The 20,037-nt window shown below is 44.8% G+C and overlaps 1 protein-coding gene across 3 annotated transcripts; it reads right to left on the bottom strand.

Moving 5' to 3' along the window:
- Positions 1-578: 578 nt before the first annotated feature.
- Positions 579-19,775, bottom strand: LOC115801013 (glycerol kinase-like). 3 transcript variants are annotated; one of them, XM_030758697.1, is made up of 20 exons: positions 19,472-19,747; positions 16,015-16,088; positions 13,614-13,720; positions 13,444-13,521; positions 11,865-11,944; positions 11,542-11,679; positions 11,351-11,460; positions 10,371-10,437; positions 7,613-7,648; positions 6,922-6,989; positions 6,257-6,299; positions 6,075-6,155; positions 5,914-5,992; positions 5,727-5,823; positions 5,396-5,480; positions 5,121-5,241; positions 3,615-3,758; positions 2,690-2,777; positions 2,519-2,593; positions 579-1,103 (listed from the first exon to the last, which is right to left on the bottom strand). In XM_030758697.1, the coding sequence occupies exons 1-20, from the start codon at positions 19,523-19,525 to the stop codon at positions 884-886; spliced, it is 1,845 nt and encodes a 614-aa protein (XP_030614557.1). In that variant the 5' UTR covers positions 19,526-19,747; the 3' UTR covers positions 579-883. The 3 variants fall into 3 exon arrangements, with proteins under 3 accessions (XP_030614557.1, XP_030614558.1, XP_030614559.1); XM_030758698.1 differs by lacking the exon at positions 2,519-2,593 and having other exon boundaries at positions 967-1,103; positions 19,472-19,748; XM_030758699.1 differs by lacking the exon at positions 579-1,103 and having other exon boundaries at positions 2,520-2,593; positions 2,690-2,773; positions 19,472-19,775.
- Positions 19,776-20,037: the final 262 nt, after the last annotated feature.

Here is a 20,037-nt window from a genome sequence, read left to right as displayed (position 1 = left end):
TGAGCCATTATCAATGCTGTGGAGATGAACCGTATTGTTTTGCACCAGCAGTTGTAAAATATCTTGGTATAATTCCATGTACAATGGAGGAATATTGAATTATATTTGTTAAGGGAGTGTTGAGGAACGATACAACACCGCATAGCTCGAGCACTCAAATGCCGAGATGTAGGTTTTATTGCGTTAATCAAGCCAACGTTGCCCCCTACTGGGCATAACAGGACATAGCTGGAAAGCTACCTCTACAATATCACAATAGGTTAAGGCCGACACAGGCTACAGAAGGCCTAATTAAAATAAATAAATAAATAAACTTTTTCCCGGGATTCCCGGGAAATGGCTCGTCATTTCCCGGGATTTGATTCATGTCATTTTCGGGAAAAATATTAAACCCTAGATCAAACCACATCCTGGTGATTCAGAAACATTTTCTTGGAGTGTGAAATCAGTCACCACATTCCCCCGTTCAGAGGAGCAGCTTTATTCTCATGGAAAATGATCTGCCAGATTTTCATGGTCATCAAGTGTGAAGATTATTAAATATAAACGAGTCTAAAAGCACTTTTACTATAAACAGATTAAAAAAATGAGATGATTTTATTTTTCCATGAGCAGGATAAATTAAAGTGCTGTTAAGAGTAAGTCAGCTTTCAGATCACAGTAAGTTAAATTATTTAAGGACGATTTTCTAATTTCATCCAACCCCGTTTTAAAATGGCCCCTCCCACTCCATGTAGAACCCTGTGCTTGGATTTGGGAGAAAAGGGTAAAGACATCAACACTAGTACAGAGCACATTAAAAATAAGTCCAGGATTCCCTGTGGGTGCAGTGAGAGGTACAGCAGAAACAACAGTCTGTGTTGAAGGGCAGGGTTCATCGGTTTTACTGGACAGCGTGGAACCGTTCCTGGCTGCAGGTCGCGTCTTTCCTTCCTTCCAGATGGCACTTGAGGTTCGTGATTAAAAATCGCAGGAATGTTCGGAGGCTGCACCTCACCGAAGGTGATCGCACGCTCATCGAGCGGTCGTCCAGTTCCATCGTGTTCCACAGTCTTCTTGTTCCCCACAAAGAGGCTCCACACAGTTCAGGTTCTGCTGGTGGTCTGTGAGGCGGACAAGACGAGGGTCAGAGAGGAAACAGCCGATGCCTTCCGGTTTTCTAGAAGCAAAGGTTTAAAACTACACAAACACTACAGGAACGCTTAGTGTCACTTAGCATCTTAGCTGCAGACCAGGAGTTAGAGCACCAACCTCCCAGTGACCGCAACCTCCTGATTTCCATCAGTTCATATAAGAGTCAAAAACAGATCAGTCCTGAGCCTGTATACCCTCCCCAAGGCTGAGAACTGGAACAGGAAGTGAGTTCTTGGATCCAGTTTGTCAGCAATCAGTTACATACTGTAGTCTTTGTAAATATATGAAGTCAGCTGTCCAATTTTGACCTTATATGGAAAAGAATCATAGAAAAAAAATTCATGGATCCAAATCTTATCTAAATCAACTCCACAACATGATCACTTCTACAATGGGTGGCCGAGCCCCTCCTCTGGTCTAAATTTCCAGCAAATCCATCCAGAACCTTTTACATTACCCTGCTAAAAAAAAAAAAAAAAAAAAAACTTGACAGAGGGTATACAGTAAATAAATGCAGCCACATGCGCAATCAATCAGGCTGGACCTGACTCAGATTTAATTCACCTTTAGGTCGTTTTAGTATAAATCAGTTTAAAAACCTTTAAAAAGCAGAAAAACAGCAAGAATGTGAGGAGTTCACAGCTCATTATGGACAAGTAGACCAGTTCAGGAGTCAGTGTAGCATCCAATCTGCCCTGAGTCCCGTCACTACACACCTGCAGCACCTTACTTCCTGTTAGTGTGGCTCACGGAGGTTATTGGAAATTCCAAATGTAACGTTTCCTCATGTTCCTCCATGACTTTAATTTGGAAGGATTTAAACTGCTTTTAAACAGGAATTTATATATATAAAAAAAGCAACTTTAAAATGGACCTTATTTTGCTTCCTGTCCTCCGTCTCCTGCTCCAAAGGTGGATGTTCGTGACAACAGGGACAAAGTTTCTGATAATGAGCCTGAAGATCAGGCTGCAGACTGCTCTAAAGCACTCAGCTTCACACTGCTTTTTTCTATTTTTAAATCTGTATGATGTCCCTAATATGGTCCTCTCAGGCACAGAAGACCCACCCACTTTCTGCTTACAAGGGGGCAGCCAATCAGAAGATAGTTGGGTTAAAGAGGGAGGAGCTTGTTGTCCTAGCGTGAGATAAGGAAGGATTATTTTGAACCGTGAATCATGCAAAGCTGCTTTAGCACAGTCCAAGAATAAAATCGTGGAGCTGGAAATGAGCAGAGCAGGTCGACTTTAAAAAACATCTGCATCAGTAAAAACATCTGCATCGGTCCAAGCCGTCACACACCGTGTTAATAACGCCTTTAAAACCTGATCATGCCTCAAGTCATAGCTAAGTGTTACACATGGCAGGCAGCGGTAAGTGTCGGACCTTAGTGGTCCACTCTGGTGGGGGGAGGAGTGGGATGGACCCCCCAGGGGGCGTCGTTCATCTTCTTCCCTAAACCTGTTGTCAGTGAGTGAGGGGAAAATGATCCAACTGTTGAGGTCACTTCCTGTATGTGTGATACATTTAAAATACTGCAGTACTGCGGTTGCTTACCACCACCGTTGCAGCAGGGCTCTGTGGTCTCCCAGTTCATGGCTTTCTGGACAGCCTTCTTCCAGCGAGCGAAGCGGGTACTCGCTCTCTGAGGAAACAAGTGCACGGAGCTTTATTTTCACTGTCATCAGAGGAACATCCAGGAGATGGCAGCAGATCATTATTAAAATTCACTAAGTGATTACATGCTCAGTGGAAACTGATTCAAAGCCTGCTGCTCAACTGCTGCCACTGTAACTGTAAAATTAACGATACACAAAAGCATAATTTCTAAGCTTTGCAGACAAAACAGCACAGACACATTTTATGAATTTTGGCCGGCCTGTGAGCTTTAAAAGGAAGGCTGAGGGTGGGTGTGGCTCAGGTGGTACAGCGGGGTCAGCTACTAATGGGAGGGTTGGTGGTTCAATCCCTGGCTGCTCCATGTCAAAGTATCCTTGGGCAAGATACTGAACCCTGAGTTAAATGTGACTGTGTGTGGATGTTGGATAGAAAGCACTTAGAGGTAGAAAAAAGTGCTTGTGTGAATGAGACGCTTCGAGTACTCGAGTAGAAAAGTGCTACATGAGAATCAGTCCACTTACAAAAAGGAAAGGCAAACATTTTACTTCATATGCTATTGTGTAGCTTCAATAATAATAATATATAAATATATTTATAGTGTAAATAGTGCAAAAATACTGATTAAATAAAGCTTTGAAATAAATGTAATGAGGTCTCTGCAGGTATCGATGAGCATCTCACTGTCAGTTACACAGCCTAAAAACCAACTTCAGGTTCACTCTAATCACTTAAAACTGCAAATTAATGCATTAAAGCCCAACACTGTAAATTATAAATACATTAACTTAAAGAAGCTGCTATTAAAAGGAGCTCTGCAACCAAAACTATGATGAGATATAAGATCAGCCTGTCGTGGTGTTACCTTCAGGGTTGATCTGAGGCTCGTAGCTCTCTGATGTGACATGTGGGAGCTGACCGGGGCTCAGGCTCCACACGCCCACACCCTCCGCCGCCCCTGCCGCCATGGCTGCACCCAGAGCTGTGGTCTCTGACATGGTGGGCCGAACTGGAGCGACACAAGACGGACATTAAAGAGAGAGAGGCTAAATTAGTGAGAGCCACCAGCTGCGTCACTTCCTGCATTCTGGTTATTTTATGCACAAATTTGTAGTGACATGTTCGTGTCAGTGACTCATTAATTAATTTTAATTAATTCACCAGCTGCTGGCTTTAATAGCTCCTTTCAGCAAAAACTCTTCTGCTCATGCTCAAAGATTTAAAAAAAGATGCCACATGTTCAAACTTATTGATAAGAACTTATCAGGATGACCACAGCTGTTAAATTTTCAAATTAAAAGCTCCCGTGTAGTTAGAGGACTAATGGGATGATTTAAGTGTCTTTTTTAAGAAATAAAAGCCTCCAGTCAGCTACTGGATGCTATCGAGGTGATTTGATGCCATCAAACCCCCGTAGTACATTACAGAAATTTACCAAGATGCTTTAAACCAGAATTCAAACAGAACTTTGTTGCATGAAAATGTGCAATGACAATAAAGAATTTCTAATTTTAATTTCTTAAGTGTCAGATTTTCAAAATAAAAGCTGCTGCAACTGCTGATTTGTACAAACCTGAGTGAGCCGCCTCCCTTCAGCTTCTTTAGCCAAACTGCTAAATGAAAGGATGCTGCATCGTTTGATGGAAATGAAGGAAAAACTTGAACTCACATTTAGAACCAACTGTTGTGCTACGAAGGTTTTTACAAAAAGTACCTTTGATATATTTTTAGTTCTGAGTCATTCTGAGTTCATGTTGTGGTTTTATCAAACCTCCCACCACTGGGGGGAGCAGTGCTGCTGCAAGTTAGGGGTTTACCGGGAGTGTTTTACAAGAATCATCTGTCATCAGACATGAGGACATGTTGTCACTTCTGCGTGTGACCAAACACGTCAGCATGAGCCAAGCGGTCGTTACACTCTCTTATAAAGTCTCTAAAAATCTAAAGGAGCGATCTGTTCATTTGTTTTGCTGCAAACTGTTTGGCTTTGATAGCAGGTGATATAATCCTCCACTTACACACCACTGCAAAAGAATTACAGTGAAAAAAAATATGGATACGTGTGTAAAATCCATTCATGCTTAACTGGTGACACACTGTGTGTAAACACAGGTACATTTCTGCTTTTACCTTCAGTCTGTTTATCAGTCAAAGGTCACGAGTCTGTTTTAAATGGGACAAAAGTGAGCAGAGACGGGACCGTTTAAAGTCCAGGTCCAGGCTCGCGTCACCGGCTCCTCGTATTTAACTCAGAGTTTAAACTAGAAGACATGAAGCGCTTCATTTTACACTTTAAACATCTAAACAAATAAAATACAAGGATGCAAACTTCCACACACAAAATCTGTGTGTGTGTGTTGAGTCTTCTTACCTACGGGGATGCAGAGGATGTCGGCCTGCAGCTGCATCAGTAACCTGTTGGACGTCATCCCTCCGTCCACATTCAGCTGTGTGAGAGGGACGCCGCTGTCCTGATTCATCGCATCAAGGATCTGACACACACACACACACACACACACACACACAGCACTTGAACTCGAGTTTTAAACACCTCATGAATCCTTTATTAACTCCTGTAGAGGCTGAAACTCCTTCTGGCTGAAATAAAGCCACTCTGGAGCTCCAATAAGCAAACAGCGAGCTCACCTCTCTGGTCTGGAAGCAGACGGCCTCCAGAGCAGCAAAGGCCAAGTGGTTCCTGTTGGTGAACTGTGTGAGTCCACAGATGATGCTGCAAAGCACAGGAGGGCGAATCCGAATGCAGAAACAAAACGTTAAAATGTCCAAATATTTCCACATTTATTGTGGTATTATTTGGAGTTTTCTAGGTTAGGTTTGGGGTTCCTCAGGGTCAGTACTGGGCTCATTTTGCTCATATGTAATGTTCCCAAAATGGTAACAGAAATATAACAATTTTAGCATCCGTTCAGTGTAGGATGACCCTGCAGTGTATAATTCAAACAGCTGACTCTCTCACCCTCTTGCACTGGGCTCCCAGTAGGGGGCATAGAGCCCGGAGAAAGCCGGGACAAAGTAACAGCCGTACGACGTTCCCGCTGCTGCTGCTAGTTTCTCTGAAAGAGACAACAGGAGACAGAGGAGGTGATATTCAAGCTCAAATCCCAGCGCCGAGTCCTGCAGGTATTCTACGGCGATGAGCGTACCGATCTCCGAGGAGGACTGCACGATCCCCATGTTGTCCTTCAGCCACCGCACCACTGCGCCCGCTATGGCGACTGAACCCTGCAGGAAAAAGAAAAGCAGCAGACTGTGAGATCACTTCGGCGCGCAGACAGCCGTCACCGGTCAGGGTTATTTCACCCACCTCCAGGGCGTAGCAGGCCGGCTCGTCTTTTCCCAGTTTGTAGGCGACTGTGGTGAGCAGGCCGTGGTCGGACATCACAGACTGGCACATGAAAATGATTACAGAGAGGGTGAAATAACGGGGAAATATGTCTCATTAAAATGGTTACAGCAATGAATATATTTAAAAAAGCAACGTCTCACCCTGGTGCCTGTGTTTCTGAGCAGGAAGCAGCCAGTCCCATACCTGTACACCAGAACAGTTAGACAGGTGAGGGGTTTACAGGTGACTTTAATTATAAATTCAACCATTTATGAGTGTGTTCATGAACGCTTTATATGTTTTTTGACCTCTAACCCTCTGCTATTAGATAACACTTTCATCCCAAACTGTTGTATAATGCTGCTTTCTCAGGTGACTCCCTGTCACACCTGTCCTGTGTCGGTGCTGTGGTGATCCGGCTGCTTCATGCAGAGTCCTCCATAGGGAGGCTGGAGTGGTGCGAGCAGCACATTGTACAGGGTTAACAGCCAGGACAGCCTGGTTGAAATGTTAAATGTTACAGTTTACTAAACATAACCGTTTCATTAAGAGTGAAAACAGTCACTATACATTTTAATGAAACACAGCAGAGACACCATTTGTAGCAGGGTGGAGACGGGACAGCGTGGGAAGCAGAGGTGAAACAGATCGACTGTGTGGACGCCGTCTGAGTGAAGCGTCATTTTCAGCACGAATCTGTAATCCAGTTTAACCCATGAAATATTCCTATGAATATCCTGATAGTCTCAACTGTCATGTAATTATTATGTAATGAATGCACGGTGAGAAACGATGACGTGAGTGTAATAAAGAACAGAGCGCTTACGTGTTTTTGGCCTGGCCTTCGTCGAAGCACATCTGACCGACCAGAGCAGCTGACTGGTCACCGAGACACTGAAGACACGGAAACAGTAAGAGATGAGCGATCCAACCCCAAACACACCTGCACCTCCTGGGAGCTCCAAACCAGCAGTTATTAGCAGCTTTGGGTCAATACGAGCACTCGAGTGTTACCCAGACAGTGCCACAGCCAGAGCATGAGCCTGGTATCAAACCGTAGGTGAGACCTTTGTTTCTGACCCATCCCTCCTAGCCCACAGGATGATACAACCCACTGAAATTTACCCAGAATGCACTTCTGGAGGTTTCCTCCTGTGTGTTATCAGAAATCAGATCAAACAGTCCGAGCGCTTGTTTCTGCTGCTCTGTGTCACAGACATGAAACTGCTGCAGGTTATTCACACTATGATGGATCCATGACACTGAGGGCCTGTAACTCTGAAAACATACAGATCGTGTCTGAAGGCAGTTTTTCCTGCCTTCATAGAAAACAAATCAGCTGATTCTGAGGTGTCACATGGGAGACTTGATTGGATGTCCTGCAAAATATTCTCTACTCAGAAAAAAAAAATCTTGGGAGGAAAACCATGTGTTACTGCAGCACAGCGACAGCCTCACAGCTGAGCGCAGACACACGTGTTTAAATAAAGTTGTATAAGAGAGAGAAAAGTTCTTACCCCTGAAATTGGAACTCCTGCAAGAGAGCCGGATTTCTGTTAGGAGACAGAAACGTGGACATGTTCAGATCTGGGATAACGTGGCACAAAGCAAACGGCGATGATATGAAAACAGCAGGACGTCACCCCTGCAGGGAATCAAACCTGTGACTCTCGTATGCATCATAAAGAGAGCTCCTTCAGTGACAGACTGCTGCATCCTAAATGCACAAAGGAGCGTTACCGTAGATCCTTCCTCCCAGCAGCTGTAAGACTTTATAATCATCACTGCTCCCAACAAAAACCACAATAACCTACACAATGTAGGATAATATATAATATACTGTAAATAGTCCGGCCTGTTAAGGTTCAACACACAGGCACATCATGTACATTGTATATAGTGTTATTATTAGTAGTATTAAGGTTAATATTGTTTGTTGATTTTATATATATTTATATTCTTTTCTTAGTGTGAATTATTATATTTTTACTTATATTTATAATAACTGCGGCTGCTGTTACACCCAAATTTCCCCTCTGTGGGACAATAAAGGCTGTTTCTTCTTCTTCTTCTTCTTCTAAAGAGTTATTAATGATAATTCCAGTTCAATGTAGCAAAGGTCCATGGCATAATCCATACTGAATATTTTTATTAGCTAACAGCAAATTGATTATTTTATCATGTCTAACTAAACTTAAACCTTTCTAGTTTAATCAGAAATGATTATTTATTTCTTTCACTCATTAAGGAGGTTGGGACAGTGGGGGGGCAATGATCGATGAGGGAAAAACAAACAGAGCTGCTGTCACCGACCTCTGGACCTCGGTCCACAGAGCAGGTTGCATAAAGAAGCTTCAGCAGTAAACACTATGATGTGAGACACGAGCAGCACAGCTTCTTATCAGGATGTTTATCAGGGAACGGCCACAACACGCGATTTTATACAACTCAATGAACGGTTACACACAAGCTACAAAACAGTAAATATTTCTGTGTTATTATTCATAAGAAACACATCATTTGTGCATTTTGCTGACGATGGCAGGAGTGCACATCTGATTGGCCATGGACAGGGTTTAAAATGGACCCTTCCAGGTGTGCGATTACGCATGTAAGTGCTCATATAAAGAAGGCTAACAATATTTTTTAACCACAGTCTGAAAGATCAAAACCTCTGTGGTGGGCACCAATATTTTTATATGCAAGACAAAAAAACCTGCATAATTCTGCTACAGGCAGAGATGACCTCTGAGGCTGGAAATGCTGCAGAGCCACAAGCTGCAGTTCCTCTGACGTCCAGCAGAGGCTCCAGCAGTGAGTCAGATCCCACTGACTCCCATGTTAAAACTTTACAGCCTGATACAAACGCGGTTTTGGTGTCTAGAGATAATTTCACCCTTAGAACTGTTTAAATTTTAATGCAGTTTAAAGTTTACATCATTAGGGGTGTGGCCTCTCTGAGTGACAGGTGGATGTGACACAGGTGGCTGTAGCTGCTAGCTGTCTGCTAGCCTTCACCTGAGCTAACTGGAGTCTCTGAACTGGACCTCTGGACCATGTTTGTGCTGTTGGAGCCTTTTGGAGCATAATGCAATTATCTGACCAATAATATGGCTGCTCAAAAAAATTTTAAAGGAACACTTGGAAAACTCATCAGATCTCAATGGGAAAAATATCCTGCTGGATATCTATACTGATATGGATATACTGGGTAATATTAGGAATGAAAGGATGCTGCATTGTTTGATGGAAATGAAAATTATCAACCTACAGAGGCTGAATTCAAAGACACCCCAAAATTCAATTAAAAAAATGATGCAGTAGGCTTAGACATTTTTCCCAAATTTCACTGCAGTAACTCAAAATGGTGCTCAGTAGTTTGTGTGGCCCCCAGAAAGAAAGAAAAGAAAAATCTGCCTGGTCACTGAGTGAAAGATGCTTTCAGGCAGATGCATCAGTCTCTTGCAGGTGGGGATGCTGCACTGCGGCCCTGTCCAGCTCTCCTAGAGTAACTGCCTGTCTCCTGGAGTCTCCTCCATGCTCTGAGACTGTGCTGGGAGACACAGCAAACCTTCTGACAATGGCACGTATTGATGTGCCATCCTGGAGGAGTTGGACTACCTGTGTGACCTCTGTAGGGTCCAGGTATGACCTCATGATCCCAGCAGTGACACTGACCCTAGCCAAATGCAGAACTAGTGAAAAACCAGTCAGAAACGATGAGGAGGGAAAAATGTGAGCGTCCTCCACCTGTAAAACCATTCCTGTTTGGGGGGGTCTCATTGTTGCCCCTCTAGCGCACCTGTTGGTAATTTCATGAACACCAAAGCAGCTGAAACTGATTAACGACCCCCTCTGATACTTAACTCCACCCTTTAGATGATTGGGCTAAAACGTGAAATAGAGCTTCAAGCTGAACTAATATGATTTATATCAGAAAAATAAACAATTCATTAAAACTGAATTAATAATAAATTGTGAGTGGGGGTGTGGACTTGTTTCCAGCCTCTGAATGTGTGGAAACAAACTGTCCAGCAGAAATTCAACAGGATAATAAAAGTTTAGCTGGAAATCTTTGACTCACTATCTGCACGTTATCTGCTCTGCCGATGCTTCTTATCAAGTTTTATAGCCATTACTGTAATGATGGCATTTAATGAGGCTGTTCACCGGGCCGCACAGGTTTCCATCCCTGATTTGAGCTAAAAAAAAAAAAAAAAAGTATGGCAGGTGGTTTCAGGTCTGTGACCTCAGAAACAAACACTCTGAGCTCACCATCCAGCCGTATATCTCCGACGAGCTCCTGACCCTGGGGAGGATCTCCATCGGGACGTCGAAGTACCTGAAAGCAGCACAGCAGGAATGGTCACCATGATGCAGGTTCATAAAAAACAAACAGCGAGAGAGACAGAGAAACAAACAGCTTCCTGTTTGTTTCTCTGTCTGAAGATGGAGAGCTGAAACTGAAGAATCAGATGACCAACAGACCGGAAGATGCAGCTCAATCCTTTCTGAGCTTTTAGGATTCAAAAGAAATAAAAATTTAGTGCCGCAGAGGTGGTTTCCACTGCCTCGAGGCTCGGCTCACTACTCGCAATAAGTGACGGCTCATTAACTGCCTGAATGGGGAGTGAATGAGCTTTAACCGGACTGTGCAAACAGGTCTGTTTGCACAGTCCGGTCCATGCAGCAGATGATAACTTCAAATGCTTCATTCTGTGTGTGTGAATCCAGCAGTCAGCGTCCAACGTTAAACTCCAACGTTACAGCAGAAATAAATGTGTTTACAGCCTGATACAAACAGCTATGTAACTGTACTGTACAGTAATACTGTACTGTATTACTGGGGGCGTGGCCTCTTTGACAGGTGGATGGCAACACAGGCTGAACTGGACCTCTGGACCGTGTTAGTGCTGTTGGATCCTTTTGGAGCATTTTTGATGCCATTATCTGATCAATAATGTGGCTGCTGTGCAGTACAGGTCACCCAGCATGTCTGTGCTCCAGTTTTGGTGAGTATTTATTATTTAGCACTAATTAGCTCTAAACTCTGTGACACTCCCATACAGTGTGTTTGCTAACCTAGCATGCTAACCTTAGCTCGTCAAACCTCTCGTCCAAATATGGTCACCTCTGGCTCCATAACCCAAGATGGCCGTGGCCAAAATGCTAAAGTTGAGACTTTAAAACAAGGCTTCAGATTGCAGAGGGTGACGGCCATCTTTTGTATACAGTCTGTAGTGTGATTGGTTCACCTGCACAGTTCGGGATCCCAGTCCATGGTGTGAATGTTGAACAGCATGGTGCGACTGGCGTTGGACACGTCTGTGCAGTGGACCCCCCCGTTCTTTCCCCCCGTCAGACACTGAGGGAGGGGGGGACATAAATAAATCACACACTGATGATAAAAAGCAGAGGAAAGGTGCAGCTTTCCAACAGGCCTCACCCAGATGATCCAGGAGTCCACCGTGCCAAACATGGCGCGCTCGCTCAGCACCGCCTCGTGAACCTCGTCCACGTTGTCGAGCAGCCAGCGCAGCTTCACCGCACTGAAGTAGGTGCTGATGGGAAGGCCCGTCTTATGCTGTGAGGATGAGGACGGTAAAAACACAGCTCAGGAAGACGTTTGAACAAAGAAAAGCTTTAAACTGAAGCAAGAGGCCCCGCCTTCTTTCAGGTTTCTGAGTCTATGTTACCCCTACACCTCCAAGTGTTCCTCTGTCCTGACACAGGTATTACAGTTAATACTTCTTGCCCATCGTCTCTCACCCTGAGGTGGTTCTTGTTTCTTCCTGGCGCTTTGTTAATGAGCCTCTCCACTGTCGACTGTGTGCGCAGGTCCAACCAAACTAAACACAAAGCAGGACAGGAGAAAGATTCAAACATGGGAACACAAAACATCTGTGAGAAATGTGTGAAACTCACAAACACTGCCACCCGCTGCAGCCTGAGACCACAAAAACCACAAATGCGATGTTGCTGCGGAGCAGGTCTGCTTATTTTTTACAGAGGTGCACAGTTCATGTGCTATCATTCATAAATGATTTTAGGAGGTGAGGGTGCACCTCCTCACAGGCGTGTCCCCTCTGTCAGTGGCCAGAGAAGGAAATAAAAACATGAAAATAATGAGTCATCTTCTACCTGCTGGAAATCAGCTCGCCTTCACTCAGCTGCTCACAGAAATGTTGCGTGAACTTTTGCATGAACTCTGGAGCACGCCGGAGAATCAGCTCAGCATGAAGAGCACAGCAGGAAAGAAAAATGCTGCTTTGAAAATCCAACTTTTGCTTGAGTGAAGCCTGCAGGAGGCACGAGGGACACCACGCGGACTTTGTACAGACAAACTAGCAGGTTAAATATTGTTTAATCTTCTGTCTAACTTGGATTTTAAATTCTGCACAGATAGTAAATGATCCTGGACAGAGAGCCGGATTTCTGCGGATAAAAGATCAACCAGACGTTTAATTCAGGGTTTGATCATCTGATTTACACACAGCTGTAAACACGGATTACTCTTCACTCATATTTATCAGAAATATTCTTGCTGCAAAGACTCGTTTATATTGTACAAGCATTTGTATTTGATTTGTATTATTGCAGACAGACGTGATTATTCTGACAGCTTCAGGGGGACGTTTTTATTTCCCACAGTGAGAACTGTTTCCATGAAGGAACAGAAGCTCCCGATCCCACCACAAACCAGGAAAACGGGATTTAAGAAACTTTTAAAGTAACATCTTCACAGCTTCTGATCACAGGCAGAAACTGATGAATCTGGCTAGTTTGGGTGTACCCTATGAACCCTAACCCGGGGCTAAGGAGCTGTTGTACCTGTTTGTGTGCTTTTGTTAAGATGTCATATGCCTCTGTGTAAGTTTGTGTGGACCCCAGGAGGAACTGCTGCTGCTTTGTTGTAGCTAATTGGGATCTTAATAAGCTAAACGGACACACAGGATGATGTGAAGCATTTCATGATGGCTTCAGTCCAGAAAACTGGACGTGCCCTCAGCTCGTTCACTCTGTTTGGAAACGGTGTGCACACCATTCCAAGGAAATGGCTTTTTCTCTTGTTGTGAGAGGCGTAGCAGAGGTGTAACCTTTGCTGGGTTTTATCCAATGAGGGACCTTGCTGGTAAACTGGCCTGAAGCCCCGGATGGAGTTTGAATGAAAGCCTGTGTGAGTGGGAGTGAGAGCAGCAGTTTTTGGTGGGGCAGGAACAGACACAGGATGCAACCTGCTGTAATCGGATCACACACTGAGCATTTCCCACATTACACAATCATTACACGTCAGCACAGCTCAGCAAGGCTGACACTGATGTAGAAATCCTGAAGCTAACGTTCTCACCGATGGCGTTGTAGAGCGGCTCGCCGGTCTCTTTGTCCCAAACCAGGGTCGTCTCTCTCTGATTGGTCACTCCCACCGCTGGAAACAAAATCAAGACATCAAAATATGAGTGAACACCCCCCCCATCCTCCCTGTGGGTTTCCCCTCTCATCCGCCCGTCAGCGTCCCACCTTTGATGTTGGAGACGTCGATGTTGAGCTTGCAGAGCTTCTCGCAGGTCCTCTCGATGCACTCGTGAACAGACTGCATGATCTCCCGCGGGTCCTCCTCCACCCAGCTGAGCACACAAACACACGAGCGCACAGGACACGTTTAAACCTGTCAAAGGCAAATTTACCTGCACAAAACCTTTCAGATACGAACTTCTACTTAACACGCTGCAATTAAAACACTACAAGCAAATATTCAGCTCGGAGGAGCTGGCACACAAGGTTGCAAAGTGCTGCCGTTACAGTCTGAAGATCCTGGCAGTGCATCCAGGAAGGTTCAATTTTAAAACATATCAAAAAAGCTGTTTGTATCAAATAAAAACAGTTAAAGGTTTTTTGGTATTTTCATTTACATTCATGAAGTGAAAAGTCATACATTTTCCAACTCTGAAAAGGAAGAAAAGAAACGGAAGTCCAGATGAGATTTGAGGGATAAGAAACTTGCAGATCTGCTCGATGAGCTGCAGGAAGCTTCTGCTGATCCCGTTCCACTCAACCAGGATGAGCAGGAAAACTCAGCTGCTGCCACATCACAAAAGTCAACCAGTGAATTAAGGAAAACAATACGTGGATGAGACAGAGGAGCTTCAGAGGTGGAAAGTGTGAGCAGGAAGTGGACGGAATTTTAAAATGAGGAAAAATAAACACATCTTCAGCTGTTAGGCCCGCAGGTGGAAACAGGTGTGATCTACCTGCAGTCACACGGCCGAGTGAAACTAAAATAAGGATTTTCTTCTAAAAAGAGACGATGGCTCAAAGGATGCCCAAAGATCCCTGCGTGCTACATAAGCTGAAGCTTTCACAGTGGCCCTCGCAGTCTCCTGACTGCAGCACTACCAAAGATGAATGCTGTTTGTGCAGCTTTTACTGTAAATGCTGCAAATCCAGCCCAGAAATATCTAAGAGCTTAAAGTGATCTGCAGAGAAGAGTGCTGGAAAAATCCAAACACAACAAAGAGCATCTGCAGTGCAGCTACGAACTCTTGCAAAAAGCTTTTTCAGTTCGCCTCCGTTACATTCCTGTGACGGTGCTGTGTGTGGTTTACATTGTAGGAGTTCCTCTGTGGAGGTGCAGGAGGTCACTAGAACACCTGCAGGACTATTTAAACCCCACCTTCCCTGGAGGGGCAGGGCTGCTCTCTCCCTGTGTCGGCCCCCACGCCGTCTGCACCCCGCTGGATTCCTTTTGTTTGTGTTATCAGTTTAGTTTTGTTTTGCATGCGCCTCAAATCTGCCTACATACCCATGTGTTGCTTTACACTGTAGATATTGACTGATATACATCATGTTTATTATTCTTAAATTCAACAAATGTTTGTTAATTATTGTTAAGTTGGCAGTACGACTCCCTTCTTTATTACGCTGTATGAACCAGACATGTTTTCAAGCTCTCTGGAGAGAAGCTCCCATCAAACAACACGCTCCCAAAGAAACCAAAGAGAAAGAAATGCAAAAAAAAATTCAACTTAAAAACTACAAAATGTTTCATTTCAGGTCTTTAATTACGTCATGTGAACCTGCTTCGTTTGAGCCCCAGTGTCACATTCTCTGCTGTGTTTCTCTCCTCTGCTCTCTGTTTCACAGCTGAGTGCGCAGCACAGCTTTCTCTGCATATTTTGGTGCCCACAGAGGTTCTGGCCTTCCACCAAAGCCAAAATCACCAAGTCAACAAGTTTTTTTTCCAAGCGGAGTTTCATTTACTCATTTACCAAATGGCCAAAAATTAGAGAAAAGTGCAACATGAAGTAACACAGACTCCTTGTAGTAACTTTATGTGGACCTGTCATGTTGACATGTAATCACATCCCCAAAGAGCAGGAAAAGCCCTGCAAACAGCTTTTTTTTTTTTTTAACTCCACATGCTGTAGGAAGTGTATTTACTTTGTTCTCGTAATAATATGTTTTAAAACTACCACAGCACCCTTCTAAAATGGCTTTCAGCTTTCTCAAGAACAGCTCATCCAAATGGCACATCCCCCAAGAAATAAATAAAATAAAACCTGACAAACTAAACGACTCCATTTCTGTTCTTTAACCATAGCATGTGCACCTGTGTGATTCAGCCCCACTGTGATTGGTTTCTCTCCTCTGCTCTCTGTCTCGCATCACCTGAAAACTGGACCCCTGCAGGTGTACAAAGACGAAAACTGCAAAGCATCCTGTTAGTGCACAAACTGCTCGAGCTGCAAAAGCAACACAAGCTCAAGCTGGTGGTGCAGAGACAACACGAGCTGCTGCCAGTGACGAGTCTCTGAGCAAATTAATAAATAAATACTGTGCACAGTAGAGTCTGTTGCACCAGAACAATATGGGGGATCCACACAGCATCATATTATGTTAATGTGAAGTTTGAGTCACTCACCCCTCTTTGGGGAAACTCTGGTTGATCTCCACTTGGTGGTGACTGATCAGTTCGGCTGTTTTTGCATTGAACACCTGGAGAGAAACACGGCTGGTTAGAAACCAAGAACAGAAATACAAAAAGGTTAAAGGGCAACAAAGAGTGAGAAATCTCTGGGAGGTAGCTTCATTTAACAAAGGAACACATTAAAGCTATAACGGTTTCATTTTTTCCAGTAATGCTTTGATTATTGGCTCAAATGTGACCTCAGGGTGCTGTCGGATAAAAAGGGAGAGCTGGGTGCTGCAGAGAAGGAGGGCATTAACACGGAGCAGCGTGTTCACCGTCACCTGCAGACAGACAGAAGTCAGCATTTTCTCTGATTAGGTAACAGGATAAACCTCCTGACTGCACAGTGCAGCACTTACACTCACCCAGCTACAGGAAATACTCATTAAGCTTTTAGGACATGTGATTTCAGAGTAGTTTCAGCCGTAAAGTCGAAACTTTAATTTCCCAAAACTCATTTTACGCTGGAAAACTAACGAGAACAAACTCAGCCTGCAATAAAAGACAGAGTGGGTGATGCAAGGAGGACGTCTGATGTCATTTTAGTTCATTGTTGCACCATCGATGTTAAAAGTATGAATCATCACACTTACAGAAAACTGATCAGACCTGAACTCAGTCTGACCTTTTCTTCCACCTGATCCCAAAATGAGCACAAGTTTAAACTGAGAACAGAGCTGCACCCACTGGTTCCTAAAAAATGAATAAGCACATGAACCGTGCTCCTCTGCACCCACAGGCCTGTCACATCTGTCTGTTTGTCTGTGACATAAACAGATGAAGCAATGAGCAGCTGCTTCTCTCACGAGTTTCTCGCCTCAACTCCACCTTCAGCTGGTGACTGCAGTCCTTGTTCTGACCCATCCACCCACAGGTCAGACTGTCTGTGCAGCCCCAGCAGTGCCTGCTCAGCAGCCCCACAGCTGGATTAAATGCAAATAATCAGAGTATTTTGTCCTTCTGACTCTTAATTGTGCAGCTGAAAGGAACAAAGAGAACACTGGATGATCACAGTGTAACACAGAGTCAGCAAAACCTCAGGGTATCAGCATGTCCAGTTCTTCTTCTTTCAGCGAATCATCTGCCTCCATCTCACCCTATCCCAGCATCACACCAACCCTCTGCATGTCCTCCTTCACTACATCCATGAATCTTATTTTAGATTTACCTCTTTTCCTCCTCCCTGGCAACTCAGTCTTCAATATCCTTTGTCCAGTATATCCACCATCCCTCTTCTGCACATGTCCAAACCATCTCCGCCTCACCTCTCTAGCTTTGTCTCCAAAAAACTCGACCTGCGCCGTCCCTCTGATGGACTCATTTCAATTTGGAAGCAGAAACCGTTGTTTGCTGTGTCTCACAGCAGAGTCTCAGGAGGGTGGAGGACATCCTGCAGCAGGACCGATATCTGCTCCTTCATGTGAGGTGGAGCAGGAGGAGCATGTCAGAGTCCCACAGAAGGATCCAGGATCCAGTGTTTCTGACCGATGCCAGAAATCGGGACCAGTGCTCACAGCCTGGCACCATGTAGCCCAGCACTGGTGCCTTTTGCTCTGCACAGATGAGAGCAGGATCACACTGAGCACATGACAAATGTGAAAGAGTCTGGAGACACCGAGGCGAATGCTATGCTGCCTGTAACATCATCCATCGTGACCAGTCTGGCTGTGGGTCAGTGATGGTCTGAGGAGGCATATCTTGGAGGGTCACGCAGACCTCCATGTGCCAGCCAACAGTACTCTGACTGCAGTTGCATACCAGGCTGTGTGGTTCAACAGCTGCACAGCAGCAGACAGGAAAACACTCCAGCGAATCATCAACACGGCTCAAAAGATCATAGGCTGTCCCCTGCCCTCCCTCCAGGAACTGTTCAATGCCCGCTGCCAGAGGAGGGCACAGAACATCCTCCAGGACCCCTCACACCCTGGACACTCCTTGTTTCAGCTACTGCCATCAGGCAGACGTTTCAGGACAATGAAGGCCAGAACAAACAGACTGAGGAACAGCTTTTATGCCAGGGCTATCATTGAACTGAACTCTGTGTGGTTTGGACAGTGATGTGGGGTGGTAGTGCTGACTGTGTGCGTGCGTTGGTGTGTGTATTGGGGCTAGATTCATCTTAATTTACTATTGTGCACTGTATTTTAGTAATCATTTTTATCACTCATATTTTTATTATTTTATTATTTATTGTCTGAGGCACCTACAAAGGAATGCATTTTAAATTTCGTTGTGCAACTTCTGTGTACAATGACAATAAAGATTCTGATTCTGATTCTGATTCTGATTCTGAATGCCTCACAGCCACTGTCACCCCTTATACTGGTGCGGCAGGCCCTGGGTTCCTCCTGGTGCAGCGCTATGCCCGGCCTCATGTGGCCAAAGCATGGAGGCAGTTCCTGGAGGATGGAGGTGCTGATGCCTTTGTGCGGCCCTCACATTCCCCAGACCTGAATCCAACTGAGAACCTCCTGAATGTTATGAATCAGTGTTCTGCACTGGCACCATGAGACAGGACCACAAGGTAGCATGAGACAGTAAAGTTTAGTTTTATATGATTATTAAATATGTACGCACAAATAAGGGCCAGGTTAATGATCAGCGCTGATAATGGAGTGTTCCCCTCAATAAAAGCCAAAAACAGGAGTTAAAGTTTTACTGCTGCTCGGAGACATGTTGGCTGATGATGAACAGAGAGGATCAAAGGTGCTTTCAGGGAAAAACGTCCTCGGCAGACTTTAGCACTTCCATAATTATTGGCTACATTTAAATCTCGAACACAAGAAAATAAAGTGCATTCACTGATTTATGAGAGGAAGCTGGTACATGTCAGAAAACTCAGAATCTGAACTTCTCTCTGAGAGTCTGAGAGCAGCATTTTCACCTCCTCAGAGCCTCTCGCTGCTGCGCTCTGTGCCAAAGCTCAATCTTCCAGCTGACCTAGTTAAGCAAGTCCAAATTTGTTCAAAGGGACCAAACAGCAGGACTGATTTTAAGTCTTCATGAATGCACCTGAATAACACCTACAGCAGGTGGGAGCTGCGGGTCCTCTTGGCTGCTTCCTTCTTATTTATTACAAACTTATATCTTATATCAAACTGCCGCGGCCTTCACTCTCACAGTATTTACTACATAAATGTGCGTCCCCAGAATAAAATCAGGTAAATAAATGAGATCTGCCGCCCCCTCCTCCTGAGATGATCTACAGAAGGAGCTGAAACGGTCAGAGCTGGTTTCTGAGAGCCGCAGCTGAGCGCAACAGGGCAGCAAACAGACCTTCATCTACGATGATTCAGTTTCCTCACAGCCTGTAAACCAGAATGACTGCTGGGTAAAAGTGCTCGGCTGTCCCAGCTGCTGTTCCTGTCCCTGAACACAGCGGGAAGAGACTCCACCAAATCTCACTCACCAGAAACCTCGTGGAGCTTGTGCCCTGGTCCACAGCAGCAACCAGCGGATCCATCTTCTTCTTCTTCTTTTAAAAATAAACGTTAGACACAACCGGCTGCTCCCCGGGGAATCTGCACGACTGCTCGGTGACGAGGGGAAGGACGGACACCCGGTGCGCACTGACAGACCTCCTCCCGGATCCCCGGAACCGGCGCGCAGCCAGCGCAGGCTCCGACTGGCTGTGCGGTCAGAAGGCGTCGGCCACGCTCCGACCAATCAGCAGCGAGGGTCAAGTTCACACAACAAAAAAACCACGAGGTCACGAGGACACGAGGAAAATCCACCCTAAAACTGAACCCGCGGCTGGCGGCGTGCAGAGAAAGTGACGCTCAAACAGGATTAAAGCTGGAGCTCATCACAGCAGCCTGGGTGGGAGTGTGCAGCTGTCAAAGATCACGTGATTCACTGAGCCAAAAACAGCTCAAAGTTACCTAAATTATGGTTAACCGAACGATTTATTTCTGAGACGCATTTAAAAGAATCAGAATCAGAATCTTTATTGTCATTGTACACAGAAGTTGCACA

Source organism: Archocentrus centrarchus, chromosome 21 (genome assembly GCF_007364275.1).
Source record: "Archocentrus centrarchus isolate MPI-CPG fArcCen1 chromosome 21, fArcCen1, whole genome shotgun sequence".
Taxonomy (NCBI): domain Eukaryota; kingdom Metazoa; phylum Chordata; class Actinopteri; order Cichliformes; family Cichlidae; genus Archocentrus; species Archocentrus centrarchus.
This window is presented reverse-complemented; position numbering and strand designations above follow the sequence as displayed.

Excerpts from the sequence above, each read along its gene's own strand:
- LOC115801013 (XM_030758697.1), bottom strand. The coding sequence starts at position 19,525 with ATGGATCCGCTGGTTGCTGCTGTGGACCAGGGCACAAGCTCCACGAGG. Across the intron at positions 16,089-19,471 it reads CAAGCTCCACGAGGTTTCTG|GTGTTCAATGCAAAAACAGC; the intron begins GTGAGTGAGATT and ends GTTTCTCTCCAG. Across the intron at positions 3,759-5,120 it reads CATCCTCTGCATCCCCGTAG|TTCGGCCCACCATGTCAGAG; the intron begins GTAAGAAGACTC and ends GTGTCGCTCCAG.